The following is a 19,473-nucleotide window of genomic DNA, read 5'->3' as shown; positions in this document are numbered from 1 at the left end:
CCTAAAGATCTTAGACGTTATACACCTGAGAGGCAGTCTCCCCCATGACCCTCTCTCAGCACTTGTTATTTGTTTAATAATGTGACTTGCCTCATGCCTTTAGGGCATGGCTTACTTTAAAAAAAATCAAAACCAGTAAATATATATTTAGTTGTTCACAGTGCTAATTCATGATCCTCTGCAGTTGAGAAGGTTGAAGTGAACAATGAACAAGCTCAGATCCCTGCTCACCCATAACACCATCCATTAGGTCTCTGAATATAGAGCTACATGTCTCTTATTCCTTGTAAATTGCTGAATAGGGATGCATTTTTCTGAATTTCAACTAACTCTTCAATATTCCTATAAAAGTGGCCTTATTTATGTGACCTAGTCTTGCAATGCAGTAGCACAAACAATTTTTAAATGTTGTATTTCAGTTCACTGGGGAAAAAAATCATTAAAATTCTGTCTAGCATCATCATCACAAGAGCTCACAATGGATAAGAGCTGTGTATTTGTTTAATAAATAAAGGCCCATAAAAACATAAATACATTGGATGAGACTGAAGATCCATCTAGACCAGGAGTGGGCAGCACAAGGTCACTGGGCCATATGCATGCCCCTGCCCCTTTTTGTCACCTCTGCCACGCCCAAGTCATCACCACTACTGAATTGCTGCCAAATTTTGGTGACACAGCAGTGGCAAGACCGCATGTTAAAACAAGGCTTCTAGGAGTGCGACTCCTGCATTAAAACAAGGCATTTGCTTCCCACGCTCCTTGTTTTAAAGGCAAAATGCAGCTCCCCCCCCAAATTGCCACTGAAATTGCCACTGATGAATACAATCACTATTTCAGTGGCAATTTGGCAGTGGCAGCTATTTCAGTGGTTGTGTGTGTGTGCGTGGCTCCGGTGTGTTCTGCGGGTTGGAAATTGGGTCCCAGGCACTCTGAAGTTGCCCACTCCTGATCTAGTCCATCATTCTGTTTCCAACAGTAGCCAGACAGATGCTTCCAGAACCTAGAAGGAAGGCATGTAGGAAAATCCCTCCAGAGCTATTCCCTCAACCCCCTAGCAGCTAGAATACAGAGACTTATTTTCTCTGAACAGGAAGGCTCTATTTAGTTATGATTCCTGGCTAATAGCTTTTGATAGCGCTATCCTCAATGAATTTGCCTAATCCCCTTTTAAAGGTATGTAAGCCCCTGACCAGCACCACATAATGTGCCTGTGAATTCCATACATAAATAAAATAAAAATTCAGGTGGAACAGAAGCATTCAAGGCAGCATATGGTGCTACAGAGTAAGACAACAAACATAAAGACTCTTTTAAAATAATTCTGGAAAAAATGTTTTACCTTCATAGTTGTTTCAAGATTTTCCTTAATTGCTGTTCTTAAAGCCTGTATTTCTGCATGCAAAAATACAGATAATCATCCTGATGAATACAATCACTGTGTAGCCTGTGGGGTTTTTATTTTATTAAAAAGATTAGGTAAAGACAATGTCAGAATCCTTTGTATTAGCTATAAGAGCTGTTGTTTAGACTAGGGCTCCTTTGTCTGCCATGAATATTTTACATTTAAATTAGAAATCTGTAAAGTTGAGGTGGAAGGATTACTGTGTATGAGCAATGAATAAGGAGAAGCATTATAGCCTTTGCGGTAAGGACGATAAGTACCACAGTTCATCTGACATAAGAGATGGATTACAGTGAATCTGAAGTGGAAGAAGGTTTATTTAGGAATTATTAGCAATGGTTCTCATTTATGTAATCTATTAGTATAACACAGGGAGAGTTATGCGATCCAGGAGAAGGGGGAGTTTACTTCTAGATTTATCAGAGATTTGCTATTTACAATGCAGCTCAGAACCTAATATATGCAGAGCAGATACATTTGAGGAAACACAAAAGCATCCTACATGGGAGACAAACAAAAATGCTACATAATTTCCATAGGCATATAGAACATACCTACATTGCACACAGTGCTGGTAAATCACCAGTGCCTTCCAGAAGTTGGTGGTATTATTGTAGTAGTAGTAGTAGTAGTAGTAGTAGTTGTAGGTAAAGATACAAAGCATGTGTCTCAGAACATCTAAGAACTGCGTTCTCACCGTTTCTTTTAAAAAGGCTACATCAAAGGACAGAAATGGTCACACAAGTATATTAATAAACTAAGATCAAGGAAAAATAGGGTACCCACTTACAAATTGCCAAAAAAGAGGACAAAGGAGGGCACTGATTTCTATGTCATGGCATATGCTAATATATATATATATATATATATATATATATATATATATATATAATCACTGTACTTCAAATAGAAATACAAAATACCTCACCATAGTAGGGAAGGGCATGATCAGGCGACCTGTGTGCCTGCACAGTCTGCTTTGCAGATGCCGAGTGCTGGTGGCCAACTTCAAGGCTCCTGCTCTGCACTCCCTCTCATGGTTCTTTATCTTTAAGCTGGACTTGGACTGGACAGCACCTCAAATAAGGACACCATCAAATAGAGAACTATCCTTGGAGAGCCCTTCAAATTGAGAACTGTCCTCTGTAAAGTTCAACACATAGCCACCTTAAGAAAAGAAGTGGAAATTGTTTTGATGTCTAGCATTTTAGCATACTGAAGAAACCTTTGGGTGACCTCAGTAGAAGGTCAGAAGAAGAATCCACAGTGGACATCTATAAGGTCATAAGTAGTATTTTCTAGATCTGAAATGAAGTGCTGCATAAAAATGGTTAGAAGATGGTGGTGGTAGTGGTGGTGGTGACTTACATTTTAAAAATTGAATCTTGAGATGCAGTTTTTAGGAATGCAGTTTTCAGGATTTTCAAGTAGACCCTTAAAGAAAATCTCAGCAGGCAGAATTCTCATAGCTCCTAAGTACGAGGTGGGTTTCTATAAATGTGTGGCTGTGAGGGTTCTCCATGAGCCCATCTCCAAAACACAGGTCCTTGGACATGAATAAGAATGCTACTCCATCTATTGACCATCTGTGCTGAAGATCTATGTGTCAAACATACCCACCCACCCAAAGACCCACTGTGAGATCACTGGAGTAATCAGCTCCCAAGGAAGACTAGAGTTGAATTGCCACCACCCCTTATAGGACCTTTTTATAATCCTAATACATTTGTTGGAATTGGAATTGGACTGTGTAAATATGAATGAGTTCCAATTTATTGGCAGAAGGTCCATTAATTTATTTATTTAGAGTATTTTTGGATTACTCCTCCACTCAGTGAGCATTCAAGGTGATGGACAAATAAAAAGAATAAGAATAACATTTACGTATTTATTTATTTATTTATTTATTTAAAACATTTCTTGGCCGCCTTTCAGGGCAGAAGCCCTCCCAAAGCAGCTTACCGCAATAAAATACATAAACACAGTTAAAATATTAAAAGTGATAAAAATATAAAAACAATAAAAGCCAACAATAAAACCAGCAACAATGTTAACAGCAGTAACAGCAACAATAGGAGTCATATCAAGAGAAGGCCAAGGTAAAATAATGTTTTCAAGGCCTTCTTAAAAGTCTGCAATGATGGAGCATGGCGGACCTCCAATGGCAGCTTGTTCCAAAGGGGTGGGGCCACTGCAGAGAAGGCCCTCTTGTGTCTGATCACCCACCTTGACTGCTCTCATGGGTAGGCAAATTAGAAGGGTCTTACTTTCTGATCTTAAAGTGTGGGCAGGCTAATATGGGTGAAGGCAGTCCTTCAAGTAACTTGGTCCCAAACCATTTAAGGCTTTAAAGGTCAAAACCAGCACTTTGTATTGGGCTCGGAAATGCACCAGTAACCAGTGCAGCTGGCACAGTATAGGCGTTATGTGATCAAATCACATAACGCCTATACGAGAGCCAGTGTAGTGTAGTGGTGAGAGTGACGGACTGGGAGCCGGGAGATCCGGGTTCTAGTCCCCACTTGGCCATGGAAGCTCACTGGGTGACTTTGGGCCAGTCACAGACTCTCAGCCCAACCTACCTCACAGGGTTGTTGTTGTGAGGATACAACAGTGAGGAGGAGGATAATGTAAGCCGCCTTGAGTTCCTTGCGAGAGGGAGAAAGGCGGGGTATAAATGCAATCAATAAATAAATAAATAAATAAATAAATAAATCGCCTCGCCCCCACCAATACTTGGGCGGCTGCATTCTGCGCAAGCTGGAGTTTCTGAACCATCTTCAAGGGCAGCCCCATGTATTGTGCATTACAGTAGTCCAGCCTGGACATGACTAGTGTCTGGATAACTGAGACAAGGTCCGTCCTCTCCAGATAGGGCCATAGTTGGCATACCAGCCTAAGCTGGTAAAAAGCACTCCTGGACACCGCAGCCACCTGGGCTTCCCCAGTTAGCTCAGAGTCCAGGAGGACTTCCAGACTATGCACTTGGTCTTTCAGAGGGAGTGCAACCCCATCTAAGACCAGTTGTAAACCTCCATCCAAAGTAGTTGGTTTCCCAACCACAGTACCTCCATCTTGTCTGCATTCAGCTTGTTCGCCTTCATCCATCCCAAAACAGCCTCCAGACACTGATTCAAGTGTTCCACAGCCTCCCTGGGATGTGCAGATGGAAATGAGAGGTGTATCTTGTTTAATGCATAAACTCCAAAAAGCTAAACAACTTTTTGTACAATAAAACCAAATATTAATAATAAAAACAAAGGGTAACATTAACTATTTAAAGCTCAGCAGATCAATGTTGTCTTCACCAGCCATCTAAAGCGCAATAAGGAAGAAGCTAGCTAACCTTCCTGTGTTAGGAGTTCCACAGTCAGGGTGCTGCTACACAAAAGGCCCTGTCTTGAGAACCCACCAACATGGCCTCTCTATGAGGTGGACATGTAACAGGGCCACATATGAGCAACACAAATTTCAGGCAGAAGAAGGCAGTCTTTCAGATACCCTGGCCCCAAGCCATTCAGTATTGCAAAGGTAAGAACCAGTACCTTGAATTGGACTCTTAAGCATAATGTAAGCCAGTGCAGCTGTTTCAAGCCCAGTGTTATACTGGGCTGGTTCGCACATCACAACACTCCACAATGAAAATAAGCCATAGTCAGTTGGTTGTTCGATTGCTAATCCACATTGCTCCCAATAGATGATCAGGCACTCATTAGACAATCATCTGACACACTCATTAGTGTAGTAGAGGGTTTTTTGTAGATTTTTTTTCACCTTCGGGAGATTAGCGTGAATTTAACTCTATTTTAAATAGAGTTAAATTTAATTTAACTCTATTTAAATTTAAGTTTAAATTTAACTCTATTTTAAATAGAGTTAAATATTTTTTTTGTGAACCGCCCAGAGAGCTTCGGCTATTGGGCGGTATAGAAATGAAATAAATAAATAAATAAATAAATTTTTTTCCACCTTTGGGGAGATTTGTGCAAATGTAACTTTATCTTTTTTAAAAAACATTCAAGGAGATTTGTGCACAAATTCTCTAAAGCACAGTATTTACTATGAATAAATGCAGTCATTACTGCGAATTTGCACAAATCTCCCTGAAAATAAGAAAAACACCCATTAAATTTCCACAAATCTCCTCGAAAGTTAAAAAAATCATTAAATTTGCACAAATCTCCCTGAAAGTGTGTGGGGGGGGAAGGTGATGCTGTCTAAGGAGGCAACAAAATGGAGGAGTAAACTAACAAGTGCCATTTCTTATCGAAGTGTCGGTGGATGGGTGGATGGCAAGGGAAGATGGAGGCAGGACTAGAGAGATGTTGAGAAGTGACTTGGTTTTTCACTGCTCTTGCAGGCAGCTCTGTAATGCTTTATTTATTCATTTATTTCATTTGTATACCTCCGAATAGCCAAAGCTCCCTGGGCAGTTCACAGAATTAGAACCACAAAAATACAACAGAAAATTCCATGTAAAATGTAGGAGATTAAAACTACAGAATAAAAGTTCAACCAGAGTAAAACCTAGCAGCACTGCAGATATTTAAAATGCAATAGCAGATTTAAGACAGCAGAGCCAAAACAGCTAGAATGCTAAAATGCTATAAATGCCTGGGAAAATAAAAAGGTCTTCACCTGGCACCAGAAAGAGTACAATGTACACTGCCAATACAATGTACACTGGGTACCATCCATGGCCCTGAAGAAGAAAAAGAAGAAGAAGAAGAAGAAGGAGCGAGGGAGCAGGCAAAGGGAACATCAGGGCCTGCTCCAGTTGGACTGCCCCTCCTTTGGGAGATGAGAGGGGGGAACAGGGCCATTCCACCATCCCTGCTGACAGTCTAACTAATTCTTTTTTCTCCCCTCCTCATTGCCTTTTCTTTGTGTGTTGTGTCTTTTTTTAGATTATAAGTCTGCAGGCGGGGACTGTCTTCTTTGTTCATTGATTGTAAGCCGCTCCGGGAGCCTTTCTTGGCTGAGGAGCAGGATAAAAATTAAATAAATAAACAAATGTAGGCACCAGGTGAACCCCTCTAGGGAGTTCGTTCCACAACCGGGGCGCCAGAGCAGAAAATGCCTTTTTCCTGGTAGCCACCTGCCTTACCTCTTTTGGCAGGGGCTCCTGGAGAAGGACCCCTGAAGATTATCTTAGGGTCCGGGTAGGTACATATGGGAGGAGGCAATCCTTCAGATGACCTGGCCCCAAGCTGTTTAGGGCTTTGGATGTTAAGCACTTTGAACTGGACCCAGAAAGGGACTGGAAGCCATTACAACAAACTATCCATATGCCACTCTGCCGGGTTTGCACATCATGACAAGCCGCTCTGAAAACAAGCCATGGGTTCTCAGGGTAGCTTGTGCATGGTTAACAAACCACATGGAGGAAACAGCGCCAGGTTTGGACATCATGACAAGCCACCCTGAAACAAGCAAGGGTGACAGCCCACCGTGGGTGGTTGTACCATGCAGACCAGGTCAGTTGTCTGTATGTTTTGCACTAGCTGAAGTTTTCAGATATTCCTCAAGGGCACCCGACATAGAGTATGTTATAGTAATCTAAATGTGGTATGATTAAGGCATGGATCACTGTAACCTGAACAGCACAGAGCACCAAAAGGTGAAGGTGTAGTTAGATTTGTATGTTTGTGTGTTGCTGTTATTGTGAGCAGCTGGAACTTATATTGCTGGATAAACTTAATGGTTTTCACGATCCTGTAAGTTAGCCAGTAGTGCTGGTTTCTCTTTATACGAATTTAAATTATTGCTGTAATATAAAGGGTTTTGGTGAGCATGGAGCATGAAGGACACTTTACGAAACTAAACTATTTTTTCTTTATATCTTGGGATCAGAACCAAAGGGAATGGTAAACCCTTCAATAAATTAGCTTGCACTGTATCAGCAACAGGCATTTCTCTGCCAAAGAAATCAACCTGCTGCAGCTAGAAGACAGAGCTTTAAGAAACAGACACACAGAATTGAAAGAGTAGCATTTTTTATTTATCTGTCTATATTAGCTAGAAGGATAGTCAGTGTGAATGATAACAGCTTGAACAACTTCAAGGCGTCCTTGGCCAGAGAGCTATCCAAGACAGCCCACGGAGCACTAGTCAAGTCTTCATCATAGTGGGTCAGGTTCTGATGACCCTCTCACATGTTCTCAGGGCCATGCAGGCTAGCCCTGTCCCCACAGGACACACTCCCCACTGCCTGCACGTTAGGTGCATATGACAACTCATTTAGCTCCCCTTCTTTGTTTCTGAGGGACCAATTGTATTACTGTCTATACTAGAAGGAGACTAAAACAATGGTTCACTAAGTTCTGTCATAAACTAGCATCACTGAAGCATGTAGCAGAGGAGTGCAGAACTCCCTGCCAGTGAGCTTAATCTGGCCTATGGAGCCTCTAAGGGTTTCTCCATCAGTTGGGGTTGGCCTACAAGTCCTGCTCCCTAGAGGAATCCTTCCTGAAGAGAATCTCCACGCTTATCCCTGATCTGGGAGAGATAACAGGGGAGTTGCAAATCTGAGATAACAGTGAAACACCAGATCCAGCTGGCATTGGAAAAAACAGTTGCTCTTCCTGGTGCTGGCCAACTCACTTTGCACAGGGATGCCAGGCATGAAGCCAGGGACTCAGCCAGTGCCAGGAAAAGTGGCCGGCTTCCTTACCAACATCATCTGGCCCACTGAGGGCCTGTCTTGTGCACCAACTCATCTCTGACTAGGATTGTAAGCCTTTGCTTTTGTTGTTCTTTGCACAAAAGTTTGTATGTATTTCAGTGTCCATTTTTCCAAATATACACATCAATTGTGTGTGCTTCTGAAAAGTACACATCTTCTTCCCATTGAGTAAAGTATGTTTGTGCACATTTTTCAAAAGTGAGCATGCACATTGTTCACATGTATATTGTTCACATGTACACTCTTTAATGCATTTTTCTTTGGCCCATGAATCATATCTCAAGCTCGGAAATGTATAGACTTTGACCGCAGACTGCATTTGAATCCATGTTCGAGTCCAGGAGGTGCAAACTGGGTAAATTCTGGTCTAAAATGAACTGAAACAAATTTCTCATATATCCCTATGTGGTTGCCTGATTTCATGTAGGGCTAATGTGGGGAGGGGAATGTGGGTGCACTTGTAAGTCCCACTCCCAATGTCCCCACACTCCCGGCTTCCATTTAGACCATCATGTACTGAGTGTGAAAGTCTGAAAAGAGCTCTGTAAGCATGGTTGGATGAACACACTTACAGAGCTCCCATGATCAGGAACCCTGTCTTACCAGGGTTTCTGATTATACTTGCTATTCTTCTTCCCTCCTCCCTGACTACAGGAGGGGAGAATTCTTCCTCCTCCAATAGGAGAAAAGAGAATTGTTGGCTGAGGCTGAATTACAGCTTGGCAAGCCAGCATTTGCCTGTCTTCCTCGCAATCCTTGCTGTGGGTTGTGACCTCCACCCTGAAGTCATATGTGCTTGGAGGACCAAGGGGAGCATCTCCTAACTTCTTGACTTCCAGCATCCTGACATCAAGGAGAGCATCCTACCATTTTCCCACCAAGCTTCTGCTCTGCTTTGCTCTGACAATTGGATGTGACCGTTGGTCACACTGTTGCACCAAGTGTGAGCCATGGCATCCCAGTGGTTGGCTGCACTTCCTGCAAGTGAGGCTGACCGGAACACTGTGGCTTATTTCTCTCTCGTCATGCCACTGTGAGCTAGCCCAGCAGCCACTTCAGGAAAGTCAGGGGAGGAGATCAGTGAGAGGTGGAGCCATAGGTCTTCACCATGTCATATAATGGGACCAGTGATATGCTTCCTGGGGCCAGGCCCCACCTAGCCCCTGGCGATATATGGCACTGTACACAGCATTAACCACCTCAGTGAAAACTAAAGTAAAAGGGTGCTTTTAAAAAGTAACATCAAAAATGCCTTAGAGTCTGGAATATATAATTTCTAAACATTGTTATATGTGAAGGAGAAAATGGAAGATGGCCATTTTTAAGGTCAAATGTATATTGCACAAGATGCTTTTTCATTTGGTTTACAGAAGAGGAAAACATTGCAAGAATCAGTTGTGAAAACACCACAAGATCCACGCTGCTATTTGCACAAACTTTGCCAGCATGGAAGCACCATGTTTCTATTAGTGCTGTGCCGAACATTTCTCCCACATTTTTTTCAACCATTCTCATTCAATTTGATAGAAAAGAGGAGAAATTTCAGATATCTCATTGATTGTGTTTGCGGCTCTTGTGCTTGGCTGAGGAGTATGCATGAGTATCCTGTCTGTCATTGTACAGTCATCTCTGTGGCAGCCCGTAGCCTCCTCGGCTTCCTACACTTCAGTTAAAGCCTTCATGACGAAAACATCATGAGGCAATTCCTCCCATGGGGTTTTTCCAGTTCAGAAAGTGCAGGTGGCCTGGGAGGCTGCAGAGCAAAGGGAAGATGTGTAATAGAGAGAGAAAACACACACACAGCACCGTTGGCTACCTCACAGTGATTAGGGAAGCTCAAAAAGACCACCGAAAGAAATTCAGAATTCTGCCTCAAAAGTGGAAGCCTCAACATAGTTCAGGCTGTTGCCACTTGCAGGAGTAGTAGTGCAATAAACCAAAACCTCTGAGGAAAAAAGAAAGAACCTGTGCTACAACCCCTGCCAATAGTAAGCCCTATCTATGGGAAACTGTCAGAGAATTTCTCCTCCCCCTGGAGAAATTTGGTGAAATTCTCCCCCCCTTTCTCTGCCCACAAATAGACTGGACAATTTTGAGAGGCCATTTGTGCACAGCTGTAGTTTCTATATTTATTAAGGGGAGAGGAAAGCAGAAGCATTTGTTAGTATGTTAGGTATTTATTAATAGAAAGGCTGCTGTCATCTTTGCTACAACTTAGTCTGCTAAGCTGTCAGAATGTCATTTACATAAATGGGTGGGGAGTCCTTTTTCATACATGTCCAACAAACTGAAGACAAAGTGCTTGCCAATGTTTTAATTTCTTTTTCATGTTCTGGTTAGAGAATAAGTAGAAAGCCATTCACTTCACTGTGTCATAAATATGATAATCTATGGAAATCACAGAAAGCAGGTACTGTGCAGTGCAACCTGAGGCATGTCTACTTAGAAGTCAGCACCACTGAATTCACTGAGCCTTACTCCGAGGTAAATGTGTGTGGGGTTGCAGCCTACATTAAGCACATACTGAGCTGAAGGAATCCCTGATGAATTCAAGTCTCTTCTGTTTAGAGGAGATGTTATTGTCTATTAAGTGACAGACTGCCAGATGTTCATGAAGTAGTGCGGTAATGTGTTGAAATCTTTATCGGTTATTCTCCATTCTCAGCACCTCCCCACTTCCCACCACAGAGGTATCATTCACTTTGGCATTCTTATTAATCAAGCATTTGATTAACAGAACTGTGTTTAAGTCCCCTTTTTGTGATGAATATTTCATAAGGAGACCATACCAAACACAAATGCTGTTGTACTGCAGCAAAGAATAATCCCTCAAATCTTTTCATGTTTCAAAGATGACAAAGAAACTGGATCAAGAGCACTGTGTGAAGCCCAAGCAAGAGAGAAGAGTGTTACCATTAATACAAGAGCAAAGGAAAAGAGACAGATGTTGTTGTTGATAGAGTTGATGCTGACTTTCACACAAACCAAAATTTTGAGGCAAACTTTTAGGTTACCATTCAGGCAACGCGTCCAAGAAACATAGAGCAGCAAGAAGAATGTTAGTAATAGGAGCAAAATTTCTTGGAGGAGGGAAGACTACATCCAGCTTCGGCTGATCCACCAGCTACAACCTTTCCTGGACAGAGATAACTTAGCCACAGTAATACATGCATTGGTAGCTTCCCGATTGGACTACTGCAATGCACTTTACATGGGGCTGCCCTTGAAGACGACTCGGAAGTTACAGTTAGTGCAAAATGCAGCAGCTAGACTGCTGACTGGAACACCTTATAAAAATCATATAACACCAGTTTTAAAGGGATTGCACTGGCTGCCAATATGCTTCCGGTCGGAATTCAAGGTTTTGGTGATGACATTTAAAGCCCTAAGTGGCTTGGGCCCTCAATATTTGAGGGAGCACCTCTCCCTATATATGCCTGCCTGAGGACTGAGATCTGTTGGAGGGGCCCTCCTCTGCGTCCCACCAGTGTGAGACTTACATTATAGTGGGATGTGAGAGAGGGCCTTCTCTGCTGTGGCACCCCGATTGTGGAATGCCCTCCCCTTGGAGGCCCAACTGGTGGAGAAACTGGCCTCATTTTGCCCCAAGTCAAAACATGGCTTTTTACCAAAGCCTTTGAGGGCTAAATGCATTCCCTAAAGCAGCACACTGTTTTAATGGCTTTATTGTTTTAGTTTTTCATTGGTATTAACTTGTTTAATGGTTTAATGGTTTTAGCTATTTATATTATTTATTGTTTTATACTGTTTAAATTGATTTCATCTGTATGCCACCTTGAGATCTTAATGATATAGGGCAGGATGCAACTGTATTAAATAATAGATAAATAAATAAATAAATAAATCCTTGTTGTTAGCTAAAAATTGAATACATGTGCAAGGAACGCCCAACCCTCTATGACATTTCATTAATCTCTTCAACATTATTTTACTTCTTTTTGAATTCACTAGGCAAAACACAATGCATGAACACCCCCTAGGGGCATTTCACTGATGTTTAATCCAAATGCCTACAGGAGTAGAACCTTCCAATTCTGGTTGGAATTTCCCTTTATGTGAATTTCACTGGCAAATTCTATCAGTGATCTGTTCCTTGAACTATTGAAATTGTGTCTTGGTAAATCCATTTCCTACACTGAATTGTAGCCAGCTCTCCCAAGTTCTACTGAGTTCTTGTATTCATGATAACTTAGTTTAAAGGACAGACAGATGAAATGGGATGCACATGAAAGCAAATCAGTTTAGAAGACAGAGGCCAAAAGGTCTCATATATGGGGGCCATTTGTACAATGTCAGAAACAAAACAAAAGCAAAGAAGCAGACAGGGCAAGCTACAAAGAGAAATGTGTTTTTTTAAGGTTTAAGCAAAGAGTAACATTTAAGCATGTATTATACTAAACCTTAATTGAATTTCTGTTATTGAAAAGGTGCATTCATCTTCAATAAAACCTACATGAAGATTCATTGGCTGAACAGAAACAATGAAATAGATAAATAGAACTAGAACTAGAACAATACAAAACAGTGAATTTACTCACAGTTATTATTTTGATTGACGAAGGAGGGATAGGGAAGATTAATATAAGAACATAAGAAGAGCCCTGCTGGATCAGACCAAGGGTCCACCTAGTCCAGCATTCAGTTCACACAGTGGGTAACCAGCTGCCCATGGGAAACCCACAAGCAGGAAATGAGTGCAACAGCACCCTTCTGCCCATATTTCCCAGCAACTAGTGTGCATAGACATACTGCCTCTGATACTGGAGGTAGCATATAGCCATCAGGAATACTTGCCATTGATATAATATCAGGAATACTAGCCTTATCCTCCATAAATATGTCCAAGCCCCTTTTAAAGCCATCCAAATTGGTGGCCATCACTATATACCCATGGAAGTGAATTCCATGGTTTAACTATGCACTGTGTGAAGAAGTACTTCCTTTTATCTGTCCTGAGTGTCCCTCCACAAAGGACCAATATCATATTTTGAGTTCCTCTGTTACTCTTTTCAGATCTTACCTATCTAATCAGTGTTCTTTGTAGCTAACAGGGAAGGTCAATGCAACATATTTTGGGTTGGAGCCAGATTTAAGCTAGATCTAGCAGAAGTGGACTTCCCTACCCCCTCCTTCCCATGGCAGCCCCTCTATGGAGGAACACTAGGGTCTCCTACTGCTATAGCCACCAATTGTGGAGATACCTCCCCTTTACTTGGGCAACCCATTGCTACTTACACCAAAATGTAAAAGACCCTCGTTTACCACACCATTAAAGTCTGCTGTCGCCATAAAACTACACCCCCTTATTTAATATACCCCTGTGCAGATACAGGAGTCTCTCGTCTTCAGATTGTCAGCCCCCCCCCCCCATACAGGGCAATGTATGTGACAATGGAGAGGGGCGGAGCTGGAGCACTTCCTCTCCTCATGTTGACTGAACATGATAAGAATGCCTGAATAGGGTTCATGCATGTATTTTATCTCTCCTCTGACTCAGGCCCCCAGTAAAAGATACACATTTTTCCTTGTATAGTTAATGCCTTCATCTTCAGGCCTTATTACAAAATATAGCAATTGTGCACATTTTACCTCACAAAAATCAATTTCTTCACACCCTCAAACCTCCTGAAAATGCTACACAGAGTCAGGAGGCCCTGCTGAATGGGGTGAGCTGTGGTGTGGAGGGATCCTCCAAAATCAGGAGGAGGGACCTTCCTCAAGAGGAGCCCTTACCCTCATGGAAGGTCCCTTTCTCTTGCAAAAGGCAGATCCTGGATCCAACCCTCTATGTGCATGCATAAAATATGCCATTTTCAAATAACACCAGAGCAGTCAAGAGAGTTTCTCCTTGGGATACAGTAACCACTGAAATGTTGAACACCTAGTCTCCACATACACAACAGTGCCTTTCCAGAAAGTCATTTCCCTACCTAAGGGAAACCTATTTCTATAAAAACATCCATGAAGGAAGAAGAAGAAGAAGAAGAAGAAGAAGAAGAAGAAGAAGAAGAAGAAGAAGAAGAAGAAGAAGAAGACGAAGAAAGCACTGCTGCTCAGTTGTTCCCCAAGTTCTGACATTGAAAGAGATCAGAGGGAACAGCCATCTTCCACCCTCCGGTTACAAGCCGGTTACTAGTTCTACACACTGAATGGCTTATTTTAAACCACAAAATGGGCCTACATTCTAAATAAGCAAGCCAAAGGCACCTTTTTTAAAAAAAAAAGTCAACTGGCCTGTGTTCATAAACACTGAGGTAGTTATTACGAGGTGTAAAAAAACCCTGCCAAAATAAATATTCTTAAACAATGCTGTTTCCTTGACATCTCATCATGAAAATATCTGAGAGTGGGACTTTGAATCCTGCTATGAATCTGGTCTCCCTACTCTTTTTGCCCTTCCTTCTGAAATTTGTGCTTCCCATGCCCTGCTGGCCTTATTGCTTCTCCACTCTTTCCACATGTGTGTGTATATATAAGTTCCAGACTCCGTAAAATACTAAACCTTGGAAGTGGAGAAAATGTTTAGCCAAGTTAGTAAATCTGTACAAGTGCATTAGTTTTTACAATAATCTATTCAGAGAAAGGTCTCTTTATTTCCTTTTTTATTATTATTACTTCATATTATTATATGAATTTGTATTTGGGATGGGTCATCGATCTGGTCACATATCTTTCCCTTCCTCTCATGTGGCCGGTATTTCTTGTCTGTAGAAATATAACAATAATCTAAAAATGAAGATATCAGGCACTGTTTCTGTGAGGGAACCAGCCTCTTTTCTAGTTCATAATATGCTCAATTGGCTTTAGATTGATCTGTGAATATATTATAATCAAAACAGGCTTATTCACCTTAAAGCTTTGTGGGCTTAAGGTTTCATTGTTGATTCATTATGTTGTCAGTTCTCTATTGGCAGCCTAATGCTTTTATATCTAGATAGAAGCAGTTCTACTGGTAGATACTGCTATCTTTAAATGAGTAGGATTTAGCTTATCCAGTAAGAACAAATTCATCAATGATGAATCCCCTGAGAAATACTGAAACAAAAATCACATGGCTGCAGGAGATTTGTACAGTTCATCAGTTACAAGGTGCTTTTGGAAGCCCTTGCACCAGAGATTTGCTTTTGGATAAAAAGAAAAGAAAAGATGAGAAAAGAAAAGAAAAGAAAAGAATAGAAAAAGGTATTGTGGGGGGGGGGAACCCTACACTATAACACTTGAAAACAAAGAGGTAAAGAGTTCTGCCATGTCTGATGCTGGGATTGTTTCACATGCTACAAAATCTTCTGTCAGTGCTACCATATATGCACCACAGACAGGATCCCAGTTTACACACACCTTACCTTCAGGAGCCAGTGCTGAATGGCTATGGACCTTTTAAGAGTACTGTTGTTGAAATTCCATCTTTCACTGCTCAGGTGGATAGCATTTCCTCAAAGCTTTTATGGAAAACAAACGTGCAAAAAAACAAAAACAAGAAAACCACACAGTGTAGTGGTTAAGAGACCGGCCTGTGAACCAGTAAGTCCATAGTTTGATCTCATTTCTGCCAAAGATCCACTAGGTGACTTTTGGCAAGTCACAGGCCAGATCTATACCTTGTTTCATATCATTATGATCTCATCACAGTGATGCTATACCCCTCTTGTGCATTTATACCTCATAGGACACACAATGACATTTGTTGCGGTATATTGGATAATGTGGAATAAAAAGCAGGAAATAACACTACAAAAGCAGCATATCGAATGTGTAATGTGCCCCAACAGTTATCAGTGCACTTCAATACTCTATAAAGCAGTACTGTAGATCTAGCCACATTCTTCCAGCCTCAGTACTCCATCTGCTGAATGGGGATAACAATGCTGATGCACCTTGTAGAGTTCATTGTTGCAAGGATTACAGCAACAAGCAGAGCATTTTGAAAATTCAAAAGTGCTGTATAAATGCTAAGTACTATTATTACATGCTGGATGCTACTGTCCAATGAGCATCAGCTTGACCAAGTTGCATATCTCCTGTTTTTTCTCCTCCACCAGCAGTAGTATTAAGTTGCTGAAACATGCTTTGCTATATTAGGCTTCCAGCACAGGACCAATGAACAACTGTGAAGGTACCATTTTGCCTGGCCAGCTACCTTCAATATGCCTCTGAGCAGGCAGATACCTGGCTTTTCCTCTACTTTCTTGAAAATATGTGAAATTAATCTGCTTTGAAAAGAAGACATAACTGAATTATTTTAATAACTGCCAGTATACTGTGTGATCTCTGCTGCTCATTTCACTGCACCCAATTTAGGCTATGGCTGCTGCCGCTGATTGTGCCATAAAGAGTCTCCCAAGGCTAATTTAAGAAGTCTAAAGGCAATAAGTATTTGGAAGGACGGCAGTGGGGAAATGGGCATTTGCCTAGGTGTGCTTGAGATCCCATCAAATTATTGTTATCTCAAGGCTGTCTCCGAGTTTACTCTGGAAAGCATTCTACTTAAGTAGTGGTGTGGTGCATGACACAAGGTTGGCTTTTGAAAGTTTTGTAGGGGTCTTCATTCTTTTGAATTTCTCAGTTCAAGTTTCCTTTTCATAGAGATTTATCATTTTTATATAAGTTGTAAGCCAAACTGGGTTTTTTTTAAATAGCAACAGATATTTTGTTTTGAAGTGCCTGATTCCAGCTGACATGTGAATCATTTTGCTTAGATTTGTTTCCGACCTGAATCCAATATGAGGAAAATACTGACCTACGTTTTGTTGATGGTATTCATGTGGTTGGATGGTTACAAAACTAATAAAAATAAATACATGTAAAGAACTAAATGTTAGGAGAGAAGATGGAGAACTGGATGTAGTCTTGCTGTTTGGTGCAGTTCTATCAAGTTCTATCCTGTAAGAACACTCTTTTATGCTGCATTGAGCTTCCATATGGTTCTGATTTAGCTTGGCTTGCTCTGTTTGATTAAATGTTTTCAGACAATGAAAATGAGGAGCCAATTGTCCGTGGGCATGTTCCATTTTCCAAGAAGAGGCCAACACTATCAACCAGTTTTGATTCATGGCGCTACTTGCTAGGTCAGAGATCATGATGACCTCCCTGAGTTGCAGCTGGCTTTATCGGATTGACATACAGTAATTATCTGTGGGTACTGGCATGTTTAGAAATTGGAACCAGCATTCCTAGGTTCCTGGCTGGCGGCATTTGGAACTTACTATTCTTCCCCACTGCTGTATTATGTGAAAGCAAGCCCAGAGGCTAAAGTTTAAGAAGCTCAATGAGGTCAAACAGTGAAATGAATAAAATTAGCACTTTCTAGAGTTTGCTTGGAACTTGCTGCCATTATATTAATAGATCCAATATCCCTTTAAGCGCCATGTCAAAATAATCTCAGAGCACGCTTTTTAAAGTTTTATGGCAAATCTGTTAGTTGCAAGAGGAAGATGATGTACAGTGTTCAGCAAACTGGGTTTCTCCCCAAGGTTCTATAACTATTTAGTTCATGACTTTCCTTGTAGCATAATAATGAACATATTTAATTATAAATGGTGAGTTTAACTTATTTAAATTAGTGACCTGTATTTATATACAGCAAGACCTTAGTAATACAAACCCCAGAGTGAAACCATAACGCGGAGACACATTAACCCGTTAACATAGCAGAAGATACCTCTAGCATCACTTTACACTATGAAACTTCCCTATGAAACCTTAAGCCTGCAAAGCGTCTGTTGTTGCCCAAATATTGATGTCTCTACTTTGGGCATCTCCAGTGTTGCATCCACAGGTGCACGTGCAACTGCCAAGACCGTCCCTGGTGCCCCCAGGATGGCCCGAGCACTGTGAATCAACCATCTCGCTGCACAAGGCTTTTACTTCCTGTTTGTGCCTGGAGCAGTTCCGCCTTGCCCTGCTATCTTCCGTCACACTGTTTAAACATGCCCTTTCCCCCTCTGATTGAATGACATGCCCTGCCCTTCCAAGCTGGATGGGAGAAGTCTGCAAAGAAGTGCGGTCTGTGGTGTTACCGCCTTATGCCAGGTGTGGAGGGAAGGGAAATTGTAAATCCCACTGTGCCTCATCCTTTCCCTGCGGAGGGAGTGATGAAAAGTGAGCCTGCCTTGCCTTGCCCGCTCATGCGATGTCGGAGATGGAGATGATAGGTGCGGAGCCAACCCATTACACCTTGTCCTTTTCTCGAGGCAAACCCATTACACCTCACACTTTCCTCTACCTTGCTCGTTTGTTGTTGGAGGTGGCAGGCACAGAGCAGATCCTGCATACTTTGTCCTTTGCCTATGGAGGGAAGGAAGAGGGGGCCTTCCTTGCTTTGTTTGCCTGTGTGTTTTTGTGGTGGGCACAGAGCAAGCTCAGTGTGCCTCATCCTTTCCCTGTGGAGCAGGGAATAAAGAAAGGACCCTCCGTGCGAGGAAGCTGTTCACCCAACGGGAGGAAATAGTGCCATGACGTACTATTTTCAGCTACATCTTTACGCAGCAATAGTTACATATTTCTTATTTCTTTTAGAAACTTCCCAGTTTTGGCCCCTACCTTGAACAACGCAAGAAGATAATAGCTGAGAATAAGCTGAAACTGAAGGAACAGAGCAGCCCGCTTCCTCAGCTTGAGAAAAAACATTTTGTTCCAAAGAAGCCCATCCCAACGGTGAAGGTAAGAAATAAAGACATACACAAAAGATGAGCAGCTATCTCCAATGAACACTCTTGTACCAACTGTTGTGGTTCAATGATGTGGTAGTGGGTTGGCTTATCAACAGCTTTGTGATTGTCACACATGTTGGAAGAGTGAAAGAAGCCTTGAGCAAGACCTACAAGCCTTGAGCAAACTTCTCTGCCGCATGGCATATTATGTGCTGTTTTGCCTAATGACTCCACCTCCTGGAGATGGAACATCAGCCTTGCATGAGTGTGCTTGATTTTTGAAAAATGACGCTCATGTGTTTTTAGAATGTGTTTTGGGGTGGATAAAGATTATTATTTCACGACGTATCTATACTGGATGTGTGGTCAAATTCTCTTTGCCATTTGTATGACAACACAGAAGACCAAGTTATCCTGGGATGAGAGGAAGCACCTTTGGGTAGTTTTATCATCTATATGAGATCTAGGTTAATTTATACAGACAGTAAATACCCCATCTTGCCTGTTATTTTCTAGTGAAATAACAAATGAATACCACTCACTGCCTGTGAAAGTCATACCTAGCATTTTCATGTTGGATGCTTGGAACAGAAGAGAGGACTTGTGTTCAGCGCTGCTAAATGCAGCTCTGTCTTGTACACTGTTGACTTACAGGACTGGCAAACCCCTTCAAGCATCCCTCTCCTGTGTTTGATTAATAATTGTGTGAAGGG

General features: G+C 41.7%; 1 protein-coding gene across 7 annotated transcripts in view; it reads left to right on the top strand.

The window, feature by feature from the left end:
• DPYD (dihydropyrimidine dehydrogenase) overlaps positions 1-19,473 on the top strand; it is a 761,638-nt gene that overhangs the window by 709,579 nt on the left and 32,586 nt on the right. For all 7 annotated transcript variants that reach the window (XM_084851877.1, XM_084851875.1, XM_084851880.1 and 4 more), the window contains one exon: positions 18,627-18,770. In XM_084851877.1, the coding sequence (XP_084708003.1) occupies positions 18,627-18,770 (144 nt within the window). The remainder of the gene's footprint in view (positions 1-18,626; positions 18,771-19,473) is intronic.

Source organism: Heloderma suspectum, chromosome 4 (assembly GCF_057233095.1).
Source record: "Heloderma suspectum isolate Gila_16-S chromosome 4, 16-S_ref, whole genome shotgun sequence".
Lineage (NCBI taxonomy): Eukaryota > Metazoa > Chordata > Lepidosauria > Squamata > Helodermatidae > Heloderma > Heloderma suspectum.
Note: the sequence above shows the minus strand (reverse complement) of the source record. Positions and strands in the feature narration are given on the sequence as shown.